General features: G+C 36.8%; 1 protein-coding gene across 3 annotated transcripts in view; it reads right to left on the reverse strand.

Annotated features, from left to right (window-relative positions):
* NAV3 (neuron navigator 3) overlaps positions 1-25,259 on the reverse strand; it is a 540,923-nt gene that overhangs the window by 376,082 nt on the left and 139,582 nt on the right. For all 3 annotated transcript variants that reach the window (XM_006882551.1, XM_006882553.1, XM_006882552.1), the window contains exons 4-5: positions 23,882-23,954; positions 19,810-19,990 (exon numbers count right to left, since the gene is read on the reverse strand). In XM_006882551.1, coding sequence (XP_006882613.1) covers positions 19,810-19,990; positions 23,882-23,954 — 254 coding nt within the window. The remainder of the gene's footprint in view (positions 1-19,809; positions 19,991-23,881; positions 23,955-25,259) is intronic.

Here is a 25,259-nt window from a genome sequence, read left to right on the forward strand (position 1 = left end):
AATTGCCCAATATACATCATACATCAGTGGGAACTGGTAGGCAAATTTGAACCCACTCCTGCCTGATTGTAATCTTTTCAGTCACTTGTTTTGCATATGAGAAAGGTACTATGAATAAGGATGACCGAAGAATTGATGCCTTTGAATAGTAGTGTTGGAGAAGAGTACTGAATATTCCATGGACTGCCAAAAGACCAAATGGATATATCATAGAGAAGTTGCAGCCAGAGTTCCCCTTGGAGGCATAAATGATAAAGCTTCGTCTCACATATTTTGGACATGCTGCTAGGAGAGGCTATTGTTTACAGAGGGACATCATGCTTAGAAAGGTGGAGGGATGGCAAAGGAGATGAAGACCCTCTACCATGTGGATTGGCACAGTGACTGCGGCAAAGGGCTCATGTGTGTCAGAAATTGGGAGGACGGGCCAGGAAAGCACAGGGTTCAGCTTTTTTGTTCATAGGTTGCTCTGAGTTAAATCCAACTCGATGACAACTGACAACTAACAACAACAACAACAATAGTGGTAAGGAATTGTGCTGCCAGTACAATTTTAAGTGGTTCAAATATACCAGCTGCTCCACAGGAGAAACATGGGCAATCTTCTCCTGTGTTATTAAGTGCCTATGGAAATCCACTGAAGGGTCAGCTATGCGTCAGTTCTCACTCAGCATATATTTAGATGATTCTCTACAACAAAAGAAATAGGAACAGCTGTTATGTTTTTAAAATATATCATATATATTACAGATGATTCTCTCTACAATAAAAGAAATAGCAACTGCTGTTATGCTTTTAAAATAGTGGAATAAAGGCACAAAAATAATTAAACCACGTGTGAGTGTTTGCATGTACATAAACATGTTCACATGAATATACAAATACATACCCATCACAAATACATTCACATACATTGTTAGAATCTCTATTTGGAGTATTATTGCTTTTCATTGTTGACTCATGTACTTTTAGCTTGTTAGTTAAATTTGTGTCTTCTAGACTGCAGCAGTTCCATGATGCATCTTCAAAGATATGAACGTGTATCCCTAAGCACAACTGATAACAGTGCATTTAAATTCCAAATCAATCTCCTCAAAAGTATGTGTTTCCTATTGCCAAAGGGCCCTTCAGAGTAGTGAGAGAAGATCTTCACCCTGAAACCTACAGCGTCCCTTTTCAGCAGGAAGTAGCTAAGAGAGTCCGCCGCCCCATTTTCCTTATGAATCAGGGTGAAATCTCTCTCAAGGAGGAGTGACAGGGAATGGCAAAGGATGCATGGACAAAGGAGATTAATCAGAACTGGTTTTGATGGGGACTATGGCAACATGACAATGGAAGCTGATCCTCAAGGAATGCTGCTTTATTGGAAGTGTTTTTGTGAACTTACTTTGTTTTCTCATATTTGTTTTCTTATATTTGTTTGATTATATATAAAGGATTAAGAGACAAGCAAGAATGAATCCTGAAGTAGAAAAATTATACTCATCTTGATGATCACAAAATTATGATTTAAACGAAAGAGGGGGAAATGAGGGAAGCCGAATATCAAATTTAATAATAGACCAAATGTTGTATCAGGAAATGAGGGAGGCTTAATCCAAGCTGAAGGTCACCTTGTGACACTGGGGCATTCCTTAGGAGTCAACATTGTTCTTAGTTTGTATCAAATGAATCCCTCCCTCTTGAGATTAACATAAAGAGGAACTTGGCCTTATCTGTAAAAGATTTCACCATTATCCTTTGTTTTGTACTTCCTTGTGATTCTATATAAATACTCAGAGAAGCATGGCTTGAGGTCTTCAGTCGACAACTGCTGACCCCGTTTTATGCTCTCTGCTCTATCTCAAAAAAAAAAAAAATACATTCACATACTATAGTCAATATTACAACTAATGCAGTAAATTAAAACTTAATTCTTTTTCTTTAATCTTTCCGCTTTAGGATTTTAAAAACAATCATGCTTTTAAAAAAAGATTCCGAAGCATCTTTCTTTCTTTAAAAAAAAAAAGTTTTCTGTTTAAAGTTCAATATATTCACTGGTTTTTCAAAGAGTACATGACAGGCCACAACACAGAATGGAGTCAAAGAACTAATTGAAGCCAGACTCACAAGGGTTTAAATTACCAATCCTTCTTGTCATCTTAAATTAAACTTCCTTACATACTTTACAAGATATATAGCCTCAGGATGAAAAGCTGTAAACCATACCAGCTTCACAGTGAATCTCCCAGAAGGAAATGATGTTTCCTGAAAGAGAGATCCTGGAAGGCAAATACGCTAAATGGGAAGAGGTCTGCGTGTGGCAGGGACTGCAAAGTGAACACAAAAGTTCTCCAATAAAAGCTTATCCAGGGATTTTGCAATTTGATTTCTGATCCCTGTAGTAGAAGCAAATTCATTTTCACTTCAAGTAGACTTTTTTACCTTCCCTTCAGATTCATTTTTTTTAAAAAATTATTATAAGTTTACAAGTCACATTAAATCTTTGTTCAGATTATCATTCATAGCTATTGACTATATGACCATTGAGTGTTGCAATTACCTTTGGACAATGTTTAAGCAAACCCCTATTTTTTATCTTCATCCACCTTCTCTGGTCATTTTTTCTCCTCCTTTCTTTCTCATTCCCCTAGTCCCATTTAATCCATAGGGTATATCTCCAGATTGTTACTTGCAAGACACAAAATAGCTGACTGTCTATTCATTTCAGATTGAAGTTTCCTTCACTTATTCCAGTACAGAAATTGTCAACCTATTCTTTTCCTATACTTCTACTATCCTTCTTTTAATATTATAATCTCTCAAATTTATAAAACACATTTATATACTTTTAATTTAGAAAGATTTAAGACCCGTGTAGTACAGCTAAAGGATCAATGACTAGTAGAAATGTTATGGTTCAAACTTATAAAGAAGCACCTAACAAAACAGGCCTGAAATAAACTAAAAAGTCTTTTTGCTAAGGTAAACAATTTCATTTTAAAAAAAGTTTTTTAGTAAAGAAAAGCATTTGTTTTAGATAGTCTCATCTTAACCCACTATTAATCTGTCATTTTATTTTACTCTGGTGGTTTGTACCTTGCCATGTTGTTAGAAGCTATGTCACAGGTATTTTAAGTATCATCAGTAGGGTCATCCCAAGTAGAAAGGTCTCACAGGTTTATGACATAGGATTAAGGCAGAGTTGGGAGAATGGCCTGTTGATTTATGTCTCAAAATTAGCCAGTGAAAACCTTATAGATCACTGCGTAGCATTGTCTGACCCATTTGCTTCCATCATCAGGAAGGGTCAATTGCTGGATGAAGACCTCATGATTGGTGAAGCATAGAATCAACAAAGACAAGGAGACCCTTGTGAAAGAGATCAGCAAAGTAGTTAAAACACCACACTTGTGACTGTGGGAATGAGCAGGATAAAGAAATGTCTCATGCTGGTATACCTAAAATCACTTTGAGTTGTTGTTAGGTGCATTTGAGTCAAGTACAACTCATAGTGACGCTCTGAGCCAGAGAGTTGAAACCTGTCCTATCCTGTGCCATCCTTATAATCCCTGACACACTTGATCCTATTGTCACAGTCACTGTATCAGCAGATCTTCTTCTACTTTTGCAAACATGATGTCCCTTTCCTGGCAACAACCTCTTCTAAAAATTGGTCCAAAGTATGTGAGACAAAGCTTTGCTGTTCGCTAATCTTCCGTCCAAAGAGTACACTTGTTGCACTTTCAGCAAGAAACATCTGTTTGTTCTATTCATGGGATATTCAGTACTCTTATTCAAAACAACATCTCAAAGATACTGTTTCTTCTTTCACCCTTATTGACTGTTCAGCTCTCAGATTCATGGCAGGTGATTGGAAAAACTATGGCATAAATCAGGTGCACCCTAAGCTTTACATCGACATCAGTGTTCTTTAGGACTTTGGAGAGGTCTGACAGACTTACCCAATACCTTACGTCTTCTGATCTCTTGTTGGCTGGCACCAAAATATATGGATCCAAGCAAGATGAAATAATTGACAATTACCTTTTCTCCATCTATCATAACATTGTCAACTGGCCAAGTAGTGAGGACTTTTGTTCCCTTGATGTTGAGATTTAATCCATAGTGGAGATTGTGGTCCTTGATCTTCTGGAGCAAGTGCCTCAAGTCCTTGTTTATAGCCAGCAAGGTTATGTCAACTGCATAATGCAAGTTGTTGTTCAGTCTTCCACCAATATTGATGCCATATTTTATTTCATAAGATCCAGTTTCTCGATTTGATCAGCCTACAGAATGAATTGCTATTGTTATTGTTATGTGCCATTGAGTCAATTATGATTCATAATGACCCTATGAACAACAGCTCTGAATGTTGTCCTATACTGAGCCAAACTCATGGTCTCAGACACAAGACACATCTGACCCCATGGCAACAGTCACTGAGTCAGTTCATCTCATCCAGGGTATTCCTTTTCTGGGCTGAATGTCTACTTTTCCAAGCATGACAGACAGGTCCCTCCTGGAAACATGCCAAAAGTATGTGAGAAGGAACTTCAAAACCTTGCCTCCAAGAATCAAATTGGTTTCATCCTCTCCAGGACAAACTTACTTATTCTCTTTTCAGGAAGTGGTATGCTGAATAGGTAAAGAGAAAGGATATAGCCCTTATACACACCTTTCTTTCTCTTAAACCATGAAGTGTACCCTCACTTTGTTCTGACAACAACTTCTTAGTCAAGGTATGCAATTGTTAGATGCCATCAACTCTAGTATGACTCATAGCGACTCTATGAACAACAGATTTAACCCTATCCTATCCTGTGCCATGCTTACAAACTCTGACACATGTAAGTCAATTACTGTAATTACTCTATTTATCCACCTGGTTGAAAGTCTTCCTCTCTTTTGCCATTCATCTGCCTTCTTAAGCACAATGTCCCTCTCCAAGGAATAGCCTCATCTAGCAACATGACCAAAGGTATTAGGGCTAAGCTTTACCTTCAAGAGCACTCTGGTTGTACCTTCTTTAAGATCTATCTGTTTGTTCTTCTGCCAAGTCCATAGGATATTCAGCAGTCTTCCCTAATACCACAGTTCAAAGGCATCAGTTCTTCTTCTGTCACCCTTATTCACTGAGATACAGATTTCATATAGTTAAATGTTCTGGAATTTTTATTCTTCTCAGTGTTTTATATTGTGTATTATATTTTATAATGATACACACAGTGAAATGCTTTTGCATAGCAACAAAATACAGACATTCTTTATAAAAATATTTTATTTTGGTATATTTACAAAGTTCATATATGTTGGTTTTCACACTGGATCTTTCCCATTTCCTTCACCACCCGCCCCCATCAAATTGTGAGACCCTATGATTAATATGAGACCCTCATCTTCAGCTTTCTGTTCCCCCTTCCCCCCCTTAGATCTTCTTACTCATTCTATAGTAATGGTCTTATACAGTATTTGTTCTTATGGGATTGAGTTAGTTCACTTAGTATAATACTGTCAAGTCCCTCCCAAGTTAGGTAGTAGTTTACAAAACCATTGCTCCTTTTTGCTGCATAGTATTCCATTGTGTGAATGTAACATAACTTCCCAATCCATTAAATTGTGGTAGTTTCCATGTTCTTGCAATGGTAAATAATGCTATGAACATTCGTATACAAGTCTCCATTTGTGCCTCAGTTCTCATTCTCTTGGGGTATATTCCAAGCAGTGGAATAGCTGGGTCATACGGGATTTCTAAGTCCAGCTTTTTGTGGAAGCACTAAACGGTCTTCCAGAGTGGTTGTACCACTTTATAATCTCATCATCAGTGTATAAGAATTCCTATCTTGGAGAGCGTGAAGCCAAGTCTTTCCTTGGAGGCGTGGATTTTGAATCCCCACCTCACTTATTTTGGGCATGAGGCCAGAAGAGATCAGTCCTTGGAGAAGGATATCATTCTCTTTAAAGGGTGGAGGGACAACGCAGGAGAGGGAGACCCTGAATGAGATGGATTGATACAATAACTGGAGTGACTGGGGCTGGTGTGCCAGAATTAGTGAGACTGGCTCCCCCTTTGGATCCTCATACTCATTCTAAAATAATGGTTTTGTACAGTATTTGTCCCTATGGGACTGAGTTAGTTCACTCAGAATAATGAGCTCCAGTCCCTCCCAAGTTAGATAGTAATTTATAAAATCATTGCTCCTGCATGCTGCATAGTCTTTCATTGTGTGAATGTATAGACAGACATTCTTCTGGTATTCTCTGCTTCTATATTTCCAAGCATGGTATCTCTTTCCTAAAAACATGTCCAATGTATATGAAACAGAGCTTCATCATTTTTGTCTTCAAGGAACACTCAGGCTGCACTTTCTCCTAGACATTTGTTGGGTATTTTGGTAGACTATGGGATATTCAGCTCTCTTCTCCAAAGCCACAATTCAAAGACATTAATTCTTCTGTCATCCTTAGTCATTGTCCAACACTCAGATGCATTGCCAATGAAAAGACCCGGGCCTGAATCAAGCACACCATTGTCCTTAAACTGACATCACTGCTCCTCAGTAATTTGGAGAGGTTCCTGAGTACAAACTTTCCCCATGCAATACATCTCCTGATCTCCTGACTGCTAGTACCAAATGTACTGGTACTAGTTGTTGTCAGTATCAATCTTTTATCTCTTTTGTGATACTGACGACTGATCCAGTGGTTAGAATTTTTCTTTTCTTGATACTGAGATGCAATCCATATTGAATGAATCCATACTGTTAATGCCTTGTTGTTGTTGATTGCTGCCGAGTCGAGCACGACTCATAGTGACTGAATAAATAGAAGGCCTGAAACCTTTCTATAACTATCATCATTTACCAAAGTTCATAGAATTTCCAGAGGCATGTCGTTTAGGAAGTGGATGCCACTACTGCTATCAAATCTCTCTTAAACTGAGAGCTCCAGCAAACACTGTCCAGAACCCCAATGACACAAGGTTTGACATCACAGCAACTCCAGGTTACCTCAGTGCAGCATATTGACAGAAGAGTCCTGTACCACTTAAAAGAATGCTCTTCCAAAATATGGCACCAATCAACTTTAAAATACAAAAGCCAAGGTCTTGTTGACTCTAAACAAGAGGTTTAAGTAAAACAAAAAAACAACAAAGCAAACCAATATAGTATGTTTTGTTATGTGCTATTGAGTCGCCTGCAATGTATAGCGACCTATGTACGGCAGCTCTGAACACTGCCCTGTTCTGATTCAGTCTCATTAATTGTGACACACCAACCCCCACTGCCCGAGACACGTATCATCCATATCATCCAGGGTCTTCCTCTCCTGATCTGTCCCTCCACCCTTCCAAGCATGCTGTCCTTCCAAAGACTGATATCTCCTGGCCAAGTTCCCAAAGTATATGAGATGGAGCTTCAAAATCCTAGCCTCCAGGAAAGACTTGGTTTCACCTCTTCCAGGTCATATCTATTTGTTTTCTGGGCAGTCTACAGTATATTTATGACTCTTCTCCAGCACCACGACTCAAATGCTTTAGAGTTAGTTAAATAGCATCTATAAGCAATAAATGGCACATTATAGAACATTACTGAAGCTCTGGTGGCCCAGAGGTAAGAGACTGCATTGCAATCCTCATGACATATGGTTGGAATCCAACAACTACCTTATAGGAGAAGGATGCGCAGTCTCCTCCAGCATGATTAACTGCCCGTGAAAACCTGCTGGAGGGTAGCTATGGGTCAGTTCCGATTTAACAATACACAACAACAATAACAGCACTTCACGGGATTAAGCATTAAAAAATTTACATATATCTCCATTTCACAATTTCTTTGATTTTAATGATTTATTAGATATTTTCAGGAAAATAATGCATGCATTTATTTGTTTTAGAGCAAGATATTACACTAGGAAAACAGACAGTGAAAAATTAGATATTGGAACAGTGTTTGCAACTATAGGCTCAACAAAGCCTGCGAGGGTGTCACAGGCTTGGGAAGTGTTTCATACTATTACAAAGAGGCTTGTTACATGAGTCAGAGTTGACTTGTTAGCATGTACCAAAAACAAGAACTCACAGGAAAGTATTTTATGTGGTCTAAGTGGCAATGAACTCTGTTACCTTTCAGATAAACTATAATTTTCAAAACTCAGGACATAGAGAATGATGAAACATAACAAATGCCTCAGACACAGTTGTTGTGGAAAACAATTTCAGAGTCTAGAAAGAATATGATTTATTTTTACTTTGTTTTTTTAGAATAATATTTTCTCAAATTCCTAATTAATCTCTACAGAAAATGCCTATGATTACACCTTTTAGTTAATAGATTTAACATTTCTATATAAAAATATTTATCTTATTTCTTCACGTCATTGGAGAGAGGATATTTATCTAGTATTTTCAAAATAATAAAAGTCAAATAGAAAAAAACTACTTTTAAATAATCGTAAATGACAAAGTCCATAGGGGTCATGCTGATAACCAAAACGATAAATAGTTTTGAATCCATCAGAGGTTCTGCCACAAACTGATGGGAAATATCCTCCTACATGATTTACAACCTCAGAAAACCCAACAGAGAACCAGCTATGGGTCATCTCTGACCCAACAACAATGAGTTGAATTGAATATAGCAAGATGTTTGAACTTTACCCATATAAACTCTAAAAATCAGTCATAAGAGACTATAATGTTTTTAAAATATTCAAATTTCTTGAAAATGTATGACTCTCCAACTCCCAACGTAACCTATCCTTTCCTTTCCTTGTGAAGGATTTAAGAAATTTATAATATAAACCCTAGATTTAAGAAGCTATGTAACTTGAATTCACCAGCTATGGGTTGATTTTTACCAACGGTACAAAAACAATGATAAAAAATTTAACATAGATGCTACAACAGATAACTGAAGGCAAATGATAAAGTTGATTCATAACTAAGGAAACAGGTTTCCTCACATTACATTATTAGAAAAATAAAAATCTACTATAGTCAAGTCAATTCCAGTCTATGGCAACTCTGAGTGAAATTAAAATTGCACAATAGGGTTTCCAAGACTGTACTCCGAATCTTTATGGAAGCACACTACCACAGAATGGCTAGTGGGTTCAAACCAACCTTTGGCTATCAGCCAAGCACTTTAATCATTGCATTATCAAGTCTTCTAACATTAATTGAAATCTTATAAATAAGGTCACTCTGAGGTTAACTCAGAAGTATGTTGTTGTTATGTGCTGTCGAGTCGCCTGCGACTCATAGCGACCCTATGTAGAATAGCCCTAAACTCCGCTCTGTCCTGTGCCAATCGCACTGTCTCCGACACTCCCATCCCAATTATCCCAGTCACTGAATCAATCCACGTCATAGAGGGCCTTCCTCTCCTGCGCCGTCCCTCCACCCTCCCAAGCATGATGTCCCTCTCTAAGGACCGGTCTCTCCTCACAACATGTCCAAAGTATGTTAGATGGAGCCTCAGAATCCTTGCCTCCAAGGAGCTGCCCGGTTTAACCCTTTCCAGGACAAATCTGTTTGTTTTCCTAGCAGTCCATGGTATTCTCAATACTCTTCTCCAACACCACAGCTCAAAGGCATCAATTCTCCTTCTATCCTCCTTGGTCATTGTCCAACTATCTGATGCATAACAAGTGATTGCGAAGAGCATGGCCTGTATCAGACACACCTTAGTCTCCAGAGAGACACCATTGCTCTTCAGTACTTTGGAGAGGTCCCTAACAGCAGACTTTCCCATGGCAATGAGCCTTTTAATTTCCTGGCTGCTGGTGCTAAGACTGTTGACTATGGAGCCAAGCAAACCAAAGCTGTGTACAATCTCAATCTCTTCACCGTCCATCCTGATGCTGCCAATAGGTCCAGTTGTGAGAATCTTTGTCTTCTTGACATTGAGCCTCAATCCATATTGTAGGCTGCAGTCCTTGACACTCTACAGCAGGTGCTTCAGGTCGTCTTCAGTTTCAGCAAGCAGAGTTGTGTATCCGCATAACGCAGATTGTTGATAAATCGTCCACCAATCTTGACCCCACATTTCTCCTCATAGAGCCCAGCCTCCCGGATAATCTGTTCTGCATAAAGGTTGAAAAGGTATGGAGATAGGATGCATCCCTGGCGTACGCCCTTCCCAATTTTGAACCATGCAGTGTTCCCTTGCTCTGTTCTCACGACTGCCTCCTGGTCCAAGTATAAGTTTTGCATTAGAACGATCAAGTGTTCTAGGATTCCCATTCTTCTCAAAGTCAACCATAGTTTGTTATGATCTACACAGTCAAATGCCTTTGCATAGTCAATGAAACACAGATAGACATTCCTCTGGTATTCCCTGCTTTCAGCCAAGATCCATCTAACATCAGATACAATATCTCTAGTACTACGACCCCTTCTAAACCCAGCCTGGACTTCTGGTAGCTCTCTGTTGATGTGTTGTTCCAAGTATAGCTTTAAAAAGATATTTTTGCCTTGAAAACATTAAGACATGTCTCCAGGATGGTTATAATTCTTTTTGTTGGTGGTGTTAATTGCTGTTGGGTGGGAATCAATTTAGAGAGTCCTCATATGTGCAGAAAAGAAGTGATCCACACTTTTTGAAAACAGTTTTTCTGAGGTGCCTCTGAATGGATTTGAACTGTTCACCTTTTAGTCTTTTAGTTACCGATCAAGCACCTACTTGGCTGTGTCACCCAGAATCTTCTATCTGCTAGTAAAATAAATTAAAACTCTTAAATACGATGCTTTTGTGCAAAATTAATTATGATATCAATATTTTTACCAGTCTGCTAATTAAAGCTTTGGAAAAATGATGTTCTATTAACTTAACATTCAATACATTATTTCTGAATATTTGATAAACAACTTCATTTAGCTCATTTAAGTAATTTATGTCAGAGAAAAAGAGGAGTCAAATACCTTAAGACATAAATGGTATTACACAGGTCAAGTACTTCATTAATACCACCTATTTCCTTATCAAAATGCTAACAAATTTAGCACCCTATTCTTTTATTACAAAGAACAGAAAACAAGTTGCGCTATATAAAGGCAGCTACATTCAAGAGTAAAATGAAAGACAGATTGAAAGCAAGAGGATGGGGCATAATATTTACAATAAAGGGATTAAAGTATTCAAGATGCTTTAATCTGAGATTAATTTGGATAGTAACAAATGGTTCCTTGCATCTAAGTCTATCTGAGTATTCCATTATGTGTCATATGAAACCTATTTGTAGTTTCAAACCAAGAAAGCTCCACCCAGGCCATATTTAATTCTCTTCATTTTGTTGTTGTTGTTGTTGTTGATTGTCATCGAGTCAAGCAGGCAACAACTGATAGTGACCCTATGAACAAAACGAAGCCTTTCTATAACTATCATTTATCAAAGTTAGGAGAGTTTCCATAGGCACATTTTTTAGGGAGTGGATGCCACTCCTGCTTCCAACTGTTCATTATACTGATTTTTTTAAAATGCTAACTGTAAAAGATTATAATTGTACATTTTATAAAGTATTCCAAATTAAAATTATAAGGAGCAACAACACATAACTACTAATTTGTACATTTAACAATTTAATAACTAATTGTTAAGCATATCATTATGCCCACAGAGCTGTGTATTAGAGTGAGGGAGGTAATAATAATGAAAAATTATTATAGTCATATCGTATTGTATATTAAAGATATATTGTATATGTAAATATATTGTATATTAAAGATTATATTTCTTATTGATGTTGTTGAATCTGATCTCAACTAATGACAACCTCAGTTGCTACAGAGTCTATAGGCTATTCTTTGGTGTAACATTAACAAAAGCTGTTTGCTAGGTCTTTCTTCCATGGTACCACTGGACTAATTTGAACCAGCAACCTTTATGGTAAAGGTTGAGTGTAAACAGTTGGCATTATCCAGGGAATTCCAGAAGATGATAAGGAATACAAACAGTGAGAGCAAGAGAAAGAGTGAGAGCATAACTACAGAAGGACTACAGAAAGATATTAGATAGTATGTTGTTGTTGTGCACTCTTCAGTGAGATTCGACCCATAGCTGACCTTCTTGTGGGCTTTAAGAATCAAAGGAAATTGCTTATCTTTCTCCCATGGATCAGTTGGTGGACTAAAACTACATACTTCTGGGTTGGCAGTAAGAATGTGGAAATAATAGGAAGTATGAGAAGTCTAGAGCCTTTGATTATGTGTATCACAATCTGTACGTAATCCTAGGGGTGAAAGCTTCAACAGAACAAAGGGTTTACAATCAGAAAAGGTGTGTATCAATATTATATAATTTTACCATAACTATTCAATACTTGGACCAGGAGGCAGTCATCAGAACAGAGCAAAGGAACACTGCATGGTTCAAAATTGGGAAGGGTGTACACCAGGGATGCATCCTATCTCCATACCTTTTCAATCTGTATGCAGAACAGATTATCCAGGAGGCTGGGCTCTATGAGGAGAAACGTGGGGTCAAGATTGGTGGAAGATCTATCAACAATCTGCAATATGCAGATGATACAACCCTGATTGCTGAAACTGAGGAGGACCTGAAGCGCTCGCTGCAGGGGTCAAGGACTGCAGCCTCCAATATGGATTGAGGCTCAATGTCAAGAAGACAAAGATTCTCACCTTGGGCCAATTGGCAGCATCAGGATGGATGATGGAAAGACTGAGATTGTTCACAGCTTTACTTTGCTTGGCTCTACAGACAACACTTCTGGCACCGGTAGCCAGGAAATTAAAAGGCCCTGTATGAGGAGGATTGATTCAGTGACTGGGATAATTGGGATGGGAGTGTCAGAGACAGTGTGATTGGCACAGGACAGAGCGGAGTTTAGGGCTGTTGTACATAGGGTCGCTCAGGCGACTCGATGGCACATAACAACAACCACAACATTGCCAAGGGAAAGTCTGCTCTTAGGGACCTCTCCAAAGTACTGAAGAGCAATGGTGTCTCTCTGGAGACTTAGGTGCATCTGATACAGGTCATGGTCTTTGCTATCACTTGTTATGCATCGACAGTTGGACAATGACCAGGGAGGATAGAAGGAGAATTGATGCCTTTGAGCTGTGGTACTGGAGAAAAGTATTGAGAGTATCATGGACTGCTAAGAAAACAAACAGATTTGTTCTGGAAAGGGTTAAACTAGGTGGCTCCTTGAAGGCAAGGATTCTGAGCCTCTGTCTAACATATTTGGACATGTTGTGAGGAGAGACCGGTCCTTGGAGAAGGACATCATGTTAGGGAGGGTGGAAGGACAGCGCAGGAGGAGAAGCCCCTCTATGAGGTGGATTGATTCAGTGACTAGTGTAATTTGGATGGGAGTGTCAGAGACAGTGCGACTGGCACAGGACAGAGCAGAGTTTAGGGCTGTTGTACATAGGGTCGCCATGAGTCACAGGCAACTCGATGGCACATAACAACAACAACAACGACAATTCAATATGCAAAAAAGGAAGTATCTCATAAAGCTGAGTATATGAATCTGGCATCAAGATTAGAAAAAAACACACATTAATAACCTGCAATATGCACATGACAAAATCTTGCTTGCTTAAAGTAAACAGAATTTGAAGCATGTTCTGATAAAGGTCAAAGATAACAGACTTCAGCAAGGATTGCACCTAAACAAAAATCTTCAAGTAGACCAACAGGTAACCTCATGATCAAGTAAGAAAAGAAAAAAAAAAAATTAAAGATTTTACTTGGTTGCACAATCAACACACATGGAAGGAACAGTAAGAAATAAAATGACATATTGCAAAAGACTTCTTGAAAATGTCAATACCAAAATACAATTTTTAAAAACCCAGGGATATAATTTTGAGGAACCTGGACCAAGCCATTATGTATTCAGGAGTCTCATATATGCCAAAGTTAGACCAAATTAAAAAGACCAAAGAACAAATGATCTCTTTGAATTATCATATTGGTAAAGAATCCTGAATAATTAAGTAATTGCTTTAAGAATAAACAAATCTATCTTTCAAGAAACATATCCAGAATATTCTCTAGAAGTGAAAATGGTGAATTCATCTTATAACTTTCCAATCTGAGAGATCAGCGCCTGGAGAGGGACATCACGTTTTGTAAAATAGAAGGCTAGTAAAAAAGGAGGAAGATTCCAAACGAGCTAGATTTACTCAGTAGCTGACAATGAACTCATTCATATTACGAAAATGGTACAACCCTGGATAGTTTTCATTCTCATTTACGTAGGCTCACTGTGAGTCACAAGACACTGAGAGCACCTAACAAGAACAAGAGCTGCAATGGAGACTGAAGTTGGAGAGCTGAGTATTAGAAGATAGGGAAGGTAAGAATCATTGAGAAGGTGGAAGTTGAGTAGTTGACTTAAAGCTAAGTGTCAGTCTGAAGATTCACACATCAGGAAGAGTAGTGTAGCTAAGCTATTTGAGACCACTGTAGTGTTCTGAGCAGAGAAGAACCAGCTGTAAGATATATTCACAGTGCCTTATATGTACTAGATTATTTAACATCCCAACCAACCATATAAGGTTGACACTGGTTTTTGCTCTATTTTAACAATGTTTTTGCAGTTATTGATCAAGCCTCTTTATGCTGAGGACCACTCAGAGCGATTCTGAATCACAGATCTGAACCCTGTCATACTTTGCACCATTCTCATAATCTCTGACATACCCATTGTCGTACCCATAGCTCATAGTTTCAGTCACTGTGACAGCTTTCTGGTTGAAGATTTTCCTTTATTTTGCTGACCTTTCCAAGCATGAGGTACCTCATAATCAAGATGAAAAGGCTGTCCTAACAAACTAAAGTATGTGAGACAAATCTTCACCATCCTTGCCTCTAAGGAACACACTGGCCAAGCTTTTTCCAAGGCATATCTGTTTGGTACTTTTGGCAGTCCATGATGTATTCAGTATTTTCTCTAACCCTACAGTCCAAAGGCATTGGTTCTTCTCCAGTCATCCTTATTCACTGTACAGCTTCTCGATGCATAGCAAGTGATCAGAAAGACCATGGCTTTAATCAGTGAGCCCATAGTCTTTAAACTGACATCACGTCTCTTCAAGAACTTAGAAAGGTTGCTGAAAGTAGACTTTACTAATGCAATATGTCTTCTAATCTCTAAAATGCTGGTACTGAAAGTTTTGAGTGGATCCAGATAAGATGAAATTGTTGACAATTTCAATCTTTTCTCCATCTATCATGATGTTGCCTATCGGCCCAGTGGTGAAGATTTTTGTCTTCTTTATATTCAGGTGAAATTTACATTGAAGGCTGTAGTCTTTGTCTTCCTCACTTTCAGCAAGTAAGGTTAAGTCATCTGCACGATGCAGGTTGATTAGTCTTCATCTAACCCTGATGCAACACTCCTTCATCAGAGAGTCCAGTTTTTTGAATGGTTTGTTCAGCATACAGATTAAATATGTAGGATAAATGATACAGCCCCTATGAATATCTTTATTGATTTTACACCCTGTAGCATTCCTTTGCTCTGTTCATATGATAATATCTTGGTCTAGGTATTTGTTTCACATGAGCACAAGTGTTTTGGGATTTCCATTCTCCCAAATGTTAGACAGAGAAGGAAATAATCTTCCCATCATCATAGAGTATGCTAGAATGGGGATCTAAATTCAGGTAGTCTGAAAGCAGAGGAATGCTCAAGATGGACAAAAAGTGAGGATGATTGAAGAAGGATTGATGCCTTTAAGTTGTGCTGGAGAAGATTTTTGAACTGCCAGGAGAACAAACAGGTCTATCTTGAACAGGGTGAAATCAGGCTGCTCCCTGGAGGTAACTATTTTGAGGCCCCATCTCACATACTTTGGGTACATGGTCATGAGGGATCAATCCTTGCAGAAGGACATTATGTTTGGAAGTGTGGAGAGACAGTGCAGGAGAGAAAGACCTAGGATGAAATAGATTGACTCAGTGACTGGAGAAATGGGCTTAGATATGTTGGGTATGATGAGATTGGCTCAGTATAGAGCAGGGTGCAGAGCTAATGTACATAGGGTCACTATGAGTCGCTGGTGACTTAATGGCACATAATAACAAGTGCCACTTTAACTGGACATATGTGTTTCACATATGTGGACATTTGTGCACACACACAAAGAACTCACAGATACACACACACAAAATACTAACACACAAAAAGTTGGAGAAGGAACTGAGAAATTAGAAGAGTGAGTTTGCTATCTACATATTTATTTTGTTCATATTTGGTTTTCTCTCCCTTATTTGTGTATTTAGACCACTATATAGATCATATTTTATTTCTTTTTAATAAAATGATTCAAATTGATGGAAGATACCTAGTACTATTTTTAAGATGGAAAACCAAATTTTATTATTCTTAATCTATAAAAGTTATTTACTCATGTAGTTATGCCAATAAATAGACAGAAACAAATTAAAAACACTCATATTATATTGAAAAAATTATACCCCCCAAATTATATATTAACCTAGAAAGGAAAAATAATACAGTACATTTTTGCTAAATATATACAATAACATAGAAGTTAATTAAGCTATCAGCTGAAAATAACATTGGAATCAATTGGAAGACTTCATAAGTCACAATATATGATGCATGTTTTGAGCAAATGATGAAATATGTGTCACTGAGATTTTTTTTCTGCCAGCCTGGGCCTAAGGTTTGAACCAGGAGGCCGCCTTAAGCTGAAGGAAGCTGGGAAGGAAGCAGCCATGTTGTTCCTGGTTTGGCTGGCACCTTCACAGGCTCATGGGAAGCTCTCCTTGCCAGAAGGCAGGAGCATGGTGGTGGGGAGTGCAGGAATCGTGGCAAGCTTTGGAGTGGACTGCTTTTCCAGGAATGTGTTTGATGTGCAGGTTTGCTCTGTCCCTGGAGTGAGGCTAGCCAGCCTGGGCCTAGGGTTTGAACCAGGAGGCGGCCTTAAGCCCAAAGGGCCCTCGGGCCTGCGGCCCTCAGCCAGGTTCAAATTGTCTTCCTGTCAAACATTCTTCTAGGTGGTATAGCACTGGTCTGTGCATTCCTGTACAGAGGTAACTCGTGGTTGCTGTGATGCTGAAGCCTGTGACAGTGATGTGCCAATCGTGGTAATGGGCACCCATGGTGGACAGTGTTGGCTGGAGCTTCCCAACTAAATCAAGCCTGGAAGCTTGCCTCTGTTAACTCTATGTACGAACAGTGCTCAGGCTGTTCGTTCATAGGGTCGCTATGAGTCGTCTACGACTCGACGGCATTAAACAACAACAACAACATGTATATTACCACTAAAGACAAAAGTCTTTAAAGAATGCTTAAATACATCAAATGTTACACAGAAGGTCATATAAATTCTATTTCAAAGACTTAATTATATCCAACACATATAAATGTGAATAAATATTGGTTCACAATATTAATGTTTTTAAACATGTAACCATTTCTATTATAATTAAATAATAATGATCATAAAATTTATAATTATATCTGACAAAATTCTGACATATTTATTTAGAGCTCATAAACTGCCATCTCCTTTATATCAAGGCTTGTGTCCCTAGTATAGTTATGTTCCGTAAATTTAGTGTTCACTCTAAAAAGTAATGACAACTACCTATGCATCTACTTTAGTCATAAAGGATAATATTGAAAAGAATTTTTATTACTGAAAAAAAGACACTTTCAAAAATCATATAGATTTATCATGGCAATATTTGGTCTTATATTTAAATGGATTCAACAGACTCATAGCAATTATGTGTACCCAGCAGGGAGACTAGGGCAATAAATAACATTCCCCTGTAGGATCATCAACTCAGAGAAATTCTGGAAATGAAATTCCAAATGATAGACACTGGAATAGAATGAGGTTAAGCAAAGAAACATATTTCATATCACTTCCAGAATCAACAAACTGAATAAAACCATTTCCTTTTTTGTATTTTTTCATGTTTCTTGTCCATCTAAATGGCTTAAACCAAACTCTAGGAGTCATTATTTCTGTCAATTTCCAAAATCTAGACTTATTTTACTAATCACATACTAATAATATATCTATTTTCCTCCTTTTTTCACTATTTACTAAATTCAGAAAATTTACACTATAAAGAGTTTCTGTTTTTCCTTTGATTTCTGTTCAATTTCACTCAATTCAACAAAAAAGGTAAGATTAAATATGTAAAATATATCAGCATTATTGAGGGAGGAAAAATATAACCCACTTCTTTCAATACCACATTCTGTCTTTATATATGTGGACTATAAAATAGTTTATAGAAATTTTTAAATTATTTTATTTAAGGGCTTAATTGTTAACTAATGGTTATAAATTAGACAAAAGAAATAAAATTTATATGTTTATACAGAGAAAGAAATATTTACACAACATGAAGAGAGGAAAAGACTGGCATGAGGGAAGGTTGACAGAGGAGATTTTTAAGAAGCTTAACATCTAACAAGAGGGCAGGAGACTGTTTGTGAATGTATTCTGGGATTTTTATTTTAGCATTTGAGTCAACAGTCACTGCCAAAAACAGATTCAGAGTAAACTAAGTATTTTGGTTTCAGCCTGACTTCTAAGATGGAAACAGTTAAATATATACATATATTTGATGCATATGTAGCTTTAAAGATGATAAGGAGTATGTTTGTCTTAGAAGTTCTTCACTTCGAGTAAAACAATTGTAGCTATTTAAGTAAAAGGCCTATCAGGTTATTTCCCTCATCATTAAAAAAAAAAATAAGTAGAGTAACTTGATAGTTTTGTAAGTTGTTTATTTAACACCCATTATTAAGATGTTGCTGGTAAAATATTTCGTAAGTGTATTTAAAGTTCAAAATCAGTTAACTTTATGTAAAGAAAATCATATCCTAGATTATCTGAATGGGCTGAATTCAGTTGATAGGCTTTAAAATCAAGAGGCTACCTTGACAGAAGTAGTTCCCTCCATATATAGCAAATTCTGAATTCTTGCATGACATAAAAGCTCTTGACTACTGACCATGGAGAGGAAACTTGGAAGATAGACTTTTAAATTGGCTGTGAAAAAAGTCACAGCGTTGAAAAGCCTCTGGAATACACGTCTTTTCTACACAAAGGGATAGCTTTGTGTTGGGATCAACAAAATAGTAGTTTCCGCTTGGGCTCAATAGGGCTAGTCGGCCCTTATTTTTCCCAGTCAGACCCTACAATCATGCAAACCACTTCTTTGTGTAAATGTCTTATTACAGGCCTCCTATTGGTTCTGGTTTTCTGGTTGAACCCTGACTAATATAAATCCAAATGAGGCCTGGGCAAAGCAGTAATGGAAGGAAGGGGCCTTGCTATGAGGGTACTCCAGCCAAATGTGTTTACATGCATTGAATCAAGCCAGACATATCGTATGTAAGTAAATACACACACACAATCTCATGTCAAGAACTCTGTATATTCAAACACACCAGCTGTTGTTTAATAGACTAGTTTTTTTGACACACTTCAGTGATTTCATTAACCGACTATACCACAAAAGACTAAGACTTAAGACAATACTTTTCAGACGAAGTAGCCACACCCAAGCGTTTGTATTGACATTTCACACGTGGTGTACAGAACAATGATCTCAAAGCAAAAAGTAAACATGAACATTTCACCTGAAAAGAATTACTACAATGTTGTTCACCCAATAAAAGAGGATATTGATTTTAAAATTCTATAGCATCCTTGAATAATCCCATTACAAAGACACACTATAGAAATGCATTTTTTCCCCAGCCTGCAAACAAGAATTTGTTAAAAAAAAAAAAAAAAGAGAGAGAAGTTAGTCATAGTTAAACTCATCCTAAAGAGAGTGTGCTGATTTTCTTCCTTACCTGGACTGCATATCTTGCTGAGTTTTGGCCTGACTGGCTTCTGGCTGAGGGGAAGTGTGGCTGACTCGTTGAAGTTCCACCAAGGACTGGTAATACTGCTGCTGATGGTGCTGTTGCTGTTTGTAGCGAGACAGACTGAAAAACAGCCCTAGAATGGCTTTTAAGTTTCCATTTCTTATTTCTGCACAAAAAGGACAATAAAAAACAAATCAGCACAATAAAAATAAAATGCCTTTTATTTTTGTTTAAATATAGTTCTTGATAGCATATCTCCGACTGAACCTACGAAGTCAGAAATGCTGGAGTCCCAGTCACAGATTCAAGAAACCTGAATTCCTAAACTTGATAAAATCTGCACATAGCTTAGAATACTAAGGAGAAAATGAAGGTATAAAAGGTGGTCAGAACAAAACTTACTTAAAAGAAGTACTCTTTGCTCTCCCTGAACTCAGAAGTGCTCTAGAGTAAGCTTCTCAGAAGTGGTTGGGCTTTCTGGCTTTTGCTAATCACTTGATTTAGAACTCTGCTTTCATCACAAATATATACAGCTGTTGCCAACATAGCCATGGGTATGAACTAGGGAGAGAAAGCCACTTAAATGTTGGTTGGCCTGTATTTATAAATACTGATCGTGTGGGTGGAACTCATAATTATCCACTTGATAAAGAGCCATCAACAAACCTCTAAAATAATCTGACTACATATACGTATAGAATCTTCCCTAAGTCATATTACATATGTCTTATTTTTTGATGCATGAGATAATGTCTTTTTAATCCATACTACACATTACAAGTAATAAAAATCAATGAATATTACTTTAGACAATATAATTGAATAAATTTAAACAGAAATCTTGATAGAATATATGTGTCTTCTCATGTTTTTTTTTATCTAGTAGTGAATAAAAACTTAAATGCTGAAAGCTATCTACAACCTGAGCCTAGTTTTTGCTTCTGTAATCATAATTGTCAAATTTATTAGGAAAAATGAAAAAATGTAAAGCTTGAAATAAGACTATGAACTTATGATAACATTTAAAAAAAAAAACCCAAAACCAAAAACCCCCTACTTTCTGTTGCAATAAAACACATGCTGCCAGGAGGTCAAAATTTTATGTCCTTATTTGGAGTTTAAGAACATTACTAAACTTCTAGGGTTTCTGGCTCTCTGATGGTTTATCATATCACCTAAACTATGTGGTGGAATCACTCACATAAAATGAGTCTCTGAATTGTTAATTTTCTTTTCCCTAGACTTTTCCTTATATTTCCAAAAAACAGTGAATTGCTTTAATCTGAAAACAAAGTGAGAAAAATTATATTTTCTAGAACAATAATTCTCATATATTTTTATTTAGAACATCAATTATAGCTACTGAATTTAATTAATTGCAATGTGTAATCAAACTCATTGTACATTGGCTTACCTGTCATGCAACTTATCTATTATTATTATTAGTAGTATTATTATTATTTTTAATATATTTACCCTCCCTTCCTATTCCTTTTCACCCTACGAGGTTGATTTATTATGTTTGTGTGCAAATAATAGAAAGTGAGCTTTGAGCCTGTGTTTTCTAAGGAATAAATAAAGATAAATTGGTTTATATTAGTAAGAGATATCAAGTGAGAAAAAGGTGTAAAACAAACAAATGATAGCCTTTGCAGTATTAATTAGACACTTTAGAATCACATTTGTGCTTATAACTATTTGGGAACTGAAATGTGCTATTTAATTATATTGTCATTGTATATGCCACTGAGATGTGATTACTACTATATCACAGAATAAAAATACAAGCACAATTTTTAGTTCTTGAAAATGTAAGTATAAAAGAAAAATGGACAATGTTAATTATGCAAAATATTAATATTTTAAAGCTACATAGTTTCAATATTTATAATTGCTAAAAATTTAAGAGAATCTCATAACTTAATAATTGTCTAAAAACTTAAACTTGTCTAATATTTCTAATACATGTAGGAAGAAGTCTTAAGTAAATGAATTATTATGAAAGATTGGTCAATCCAAATTATTGAAAGTATAATATTATCCAACAGGTTCTTAAATAAAAACTTAATATTCTTATTAAAAGGTTTTTTTAAAAATGCAAGTCCCAGGAAACTTGATTTTTTAATTTGTTGTTGCTATGTGCAATTGGGTTGGTTCCAACTCATAGTGCCCTTGAGTACAACACATCAAATCATTGCACGTCCCATGGCATCCTCACCAGTGTAATCATATTTCAGCCACGATAGAAATCACTGTGTCCAGATCATCTCTCTTTTGCTGACCCTCTACCTTATGAAGCATGATGCCTTTCTTCAAAACTTGTCTTGGTTACATTCCAAAGTATATCTACAAAGTCTCATCACTTTTGCTTCGAAGAAACCTCTGGCTATATTTGCTTTGGCAGTACTAGGTGTATCTTCTTCACATACCTTATAAATATTCGTCCAAGGCATCAATTCTGGCTTTTCCAGTTTATTGTCTGGTTTTCACATTTTAAAATACCATGGGCTGAATCAGGTATGCCTTAGTCTTTAGAGTAACACCTTTGCTATTTAACATTTTAAAGAAGTGTTTAACAGCAGATTTGCCCAGTGCAAGGTCATGGGATTTCTTGACTACTGCTTCCATAGGTGTTGATTATGGATCCAAGAAAATCAGGTTGCTTAATGGTCTAGTAATGAGGAATTTTATTTTCTCTTTGTTGAGGTGTAATTCAGACTGAAGGCTGCAGTCTTTGAACTTAACCAGTACAATTTCAGGTCCTCTTGATCTCTTTTGTTTCAAGTTATCTTCATCAGTAATCTATCTTCATGTCTGTCTTCATTATCAGCAAGGTCACTTTCTTCAATTTGGGTCAGCTCTTTCTTATTTGAAAGTATACAACACAAACATACAGACCGAGGGTGGTTTAGTGTGTTATCTGTTGGGTTGTTAATTAAAAGTTTGCTTAAACAATTAATTATTTTCAGCAAAATTTTCCTTTCATGTAATATTAATGATACTAGTTAATAAAGTCCTCATTCTATAGGGTCATCTTTCTTTGGAATAGATTTAAGTATGGATCTCTTCCAGTTAGGGAGCCAGACATTAGCTCTATTCTAAATTTACTGCCATAGATAAGTGGGTTTTTCTAGTATTGCATCTGGTATTGCAAAACTTTTGTCAATTGGTTTTTGTAATTAGTATCTAAAATTTTAGAAATATTCAGAAATATATTAAAATGCAAGATTCTTATTTATTAGCAGTGGTTGTATCCTTAGTAATCTAAATTAATATTAAGGTCCTTGAACCACTTTAGGATTTTAAATAGAGAGTTGGAAATAAGTACTGATGGTGAACAGAATGGAAGAGAGTAGAATTAAGGAAAAAGGAAAAAATTCAATCAGTCTTCCTAAGTGAGGTTAAGTCAAATAGCAAATTTTTCAAACTTTTGTAACATTCACATGTTGAAGAGAGATCCAGGACAAAAGAGTTAGCAGATTTTTCCCCCCATATTGCTATATTTTAGTTTTAATGATGAACTTTCAGACCTTAATGGATTTAAACTCTTTAACATATGCCATTGATATTAATAGCTACATTTTTTATCATCTCAAGGGAACTTTGTTACATTTTCCTGATATATTTACTAACATTATAATAACTAGTATATATTGCAGAAATATTATGCATAATATGAAAGCTGAATATTATACTCTCTTTACTTGTGTGTATCCTCATCTATTAATAAACATTCATCCATCATTGTAACCGTCCATTTACCTATTTATTTAAGGTTCTAATAATAACAAATTGTTTTTAAATAGTAGAATGATATTTTGCTAATGCCCTACTTTATCATGCAAAGAACAACTCAGTCATATAAGAGCACTTCTGGTAAAATATATGAAAAAGATAAATAATTAACATATATACTAGCAAACATTACATTTAATGCTTTTCATATTTCACTCATTTACTGTGTTAAGAAACTACATAATTCATATTTACACTTCATAAATCAGGAGAGATCTTTGTAAATATAGACACCATTCATGACAATTAGATGTGTCCTTACCTTCAGCAGATAGGCCTTGGACATTTACTCCCCTGGCTGCTAGAAAGCTAAGGCATACATCCACATTTTCAATCTGCAACAAGAAAAGCAGTAGAAAGCAGCTCTTAGAGAATTATTTTTACATAAATAAGCTAGGATGAAACAAGAAGGAAATAAAATCAAGCACGAATATTTCACATTCATGGCATACTGGAGATCTTTACCAGAGTTTAACGAGAATTATTTTGGCTAATTGTGACATGAATATAAAGCTTTCATTGTCTAGCAGGGTACTTACAAACAATTCATAACAGCCTGAAAAAGAAGGGCATTCTGGTAAATCAGCAACCCACCTACATAACATAAGACACGATTTTTGATTTACAAATAGGTCTCAATGAAAGCATCCATACAGAGTGAGATTGTTGCATGTATGAATTCAGAATGTTGGGATGTGGACAGTTAAGATTCAACAAGCAACGTCTGGTAATTATGCCATATAGAAGATGGTGTACGCAATAGGCCACACAAAAGTGGTATTTCACTGATGATGTTTCACCCCCTTTTTAAATGGTATCAATGAAATACTACTTTCTTGTTATCCTGTTTAGGTGCACATCATCAATCATAAGAGATCTATAGCCAACCATCTAGCATGTTGTTTTTGTTGTTGTTATGTGCTGTAGAGTCATTTGTGACTCATAGCGACCCTATGTACAACAGCCCTAACCCCTGCTCTGTCCTGTGCTACTCGCACTGCCTCTGACACATCCATCCAGATTACTCCAGTCACTGAATCAATCCACCTCATAGAGGGTCTTCCCCTCCTATGCTGTCCCTCCACCCTCCCAACCATGATGTCCCCCTCGAAGGACTGGTCCCTCCTTACAACATGTCCAAAGTATGTCAGACGAAGCCCCAGGATCCTTGTCTCCAAGGAGCCGCCTGGATGGATCTGTTTTATTCTTGGCAGTCCATGGTACATTCAATACTCTTCTCCAGCACCACAGCTCAAAGGCATCAACTCTCCTTCTATCCTCCCTAGTCATTGTCCAACTCTCTGATTCATAACGAGTGATTGCAAAGGCCTTGGCCTGTATCAGATGCACCTTAGTCTCCAGAGGCAGTTAATTACACTGGAAGAGATTGCCTAACTATCTCTCACAAAGCAAATAGTGGATTTGAACTATGTTCTTTTGAGTTGGCAGCACAACTCTTCACCACTAAGACAAACCATAGCAAATATTTTCTTCACATGTTTTTATTATTCTATAGTTTCAACAATCTTTCAATTAAATAACATGTGACTTTTGCTATTTAAAGGGAACTCTGGTGGAGTAGTCCAAAGGGAGTTGCACTGTGAAACAAAAGGACACACATCCTGGTGAACAGATGCTCA

Source organism: Elephantulus edwardii, unplaced genomic scaffold, assembly GCF_000299155.1.
Source record: "Elephantulus edwardii isolate Elephantulus edwardi_28Jun2011 unplaced genomic scaffold, EleEdw1.0 scaffold00021, whole genome shotgun sequence".
NCBI classification, from domain to species: Eukaryota; Metazoa; Chordata; class Mammalia; order Macroscelidea; family Macroscelididae; genus Elephantulus; species Elephantulus edwardii.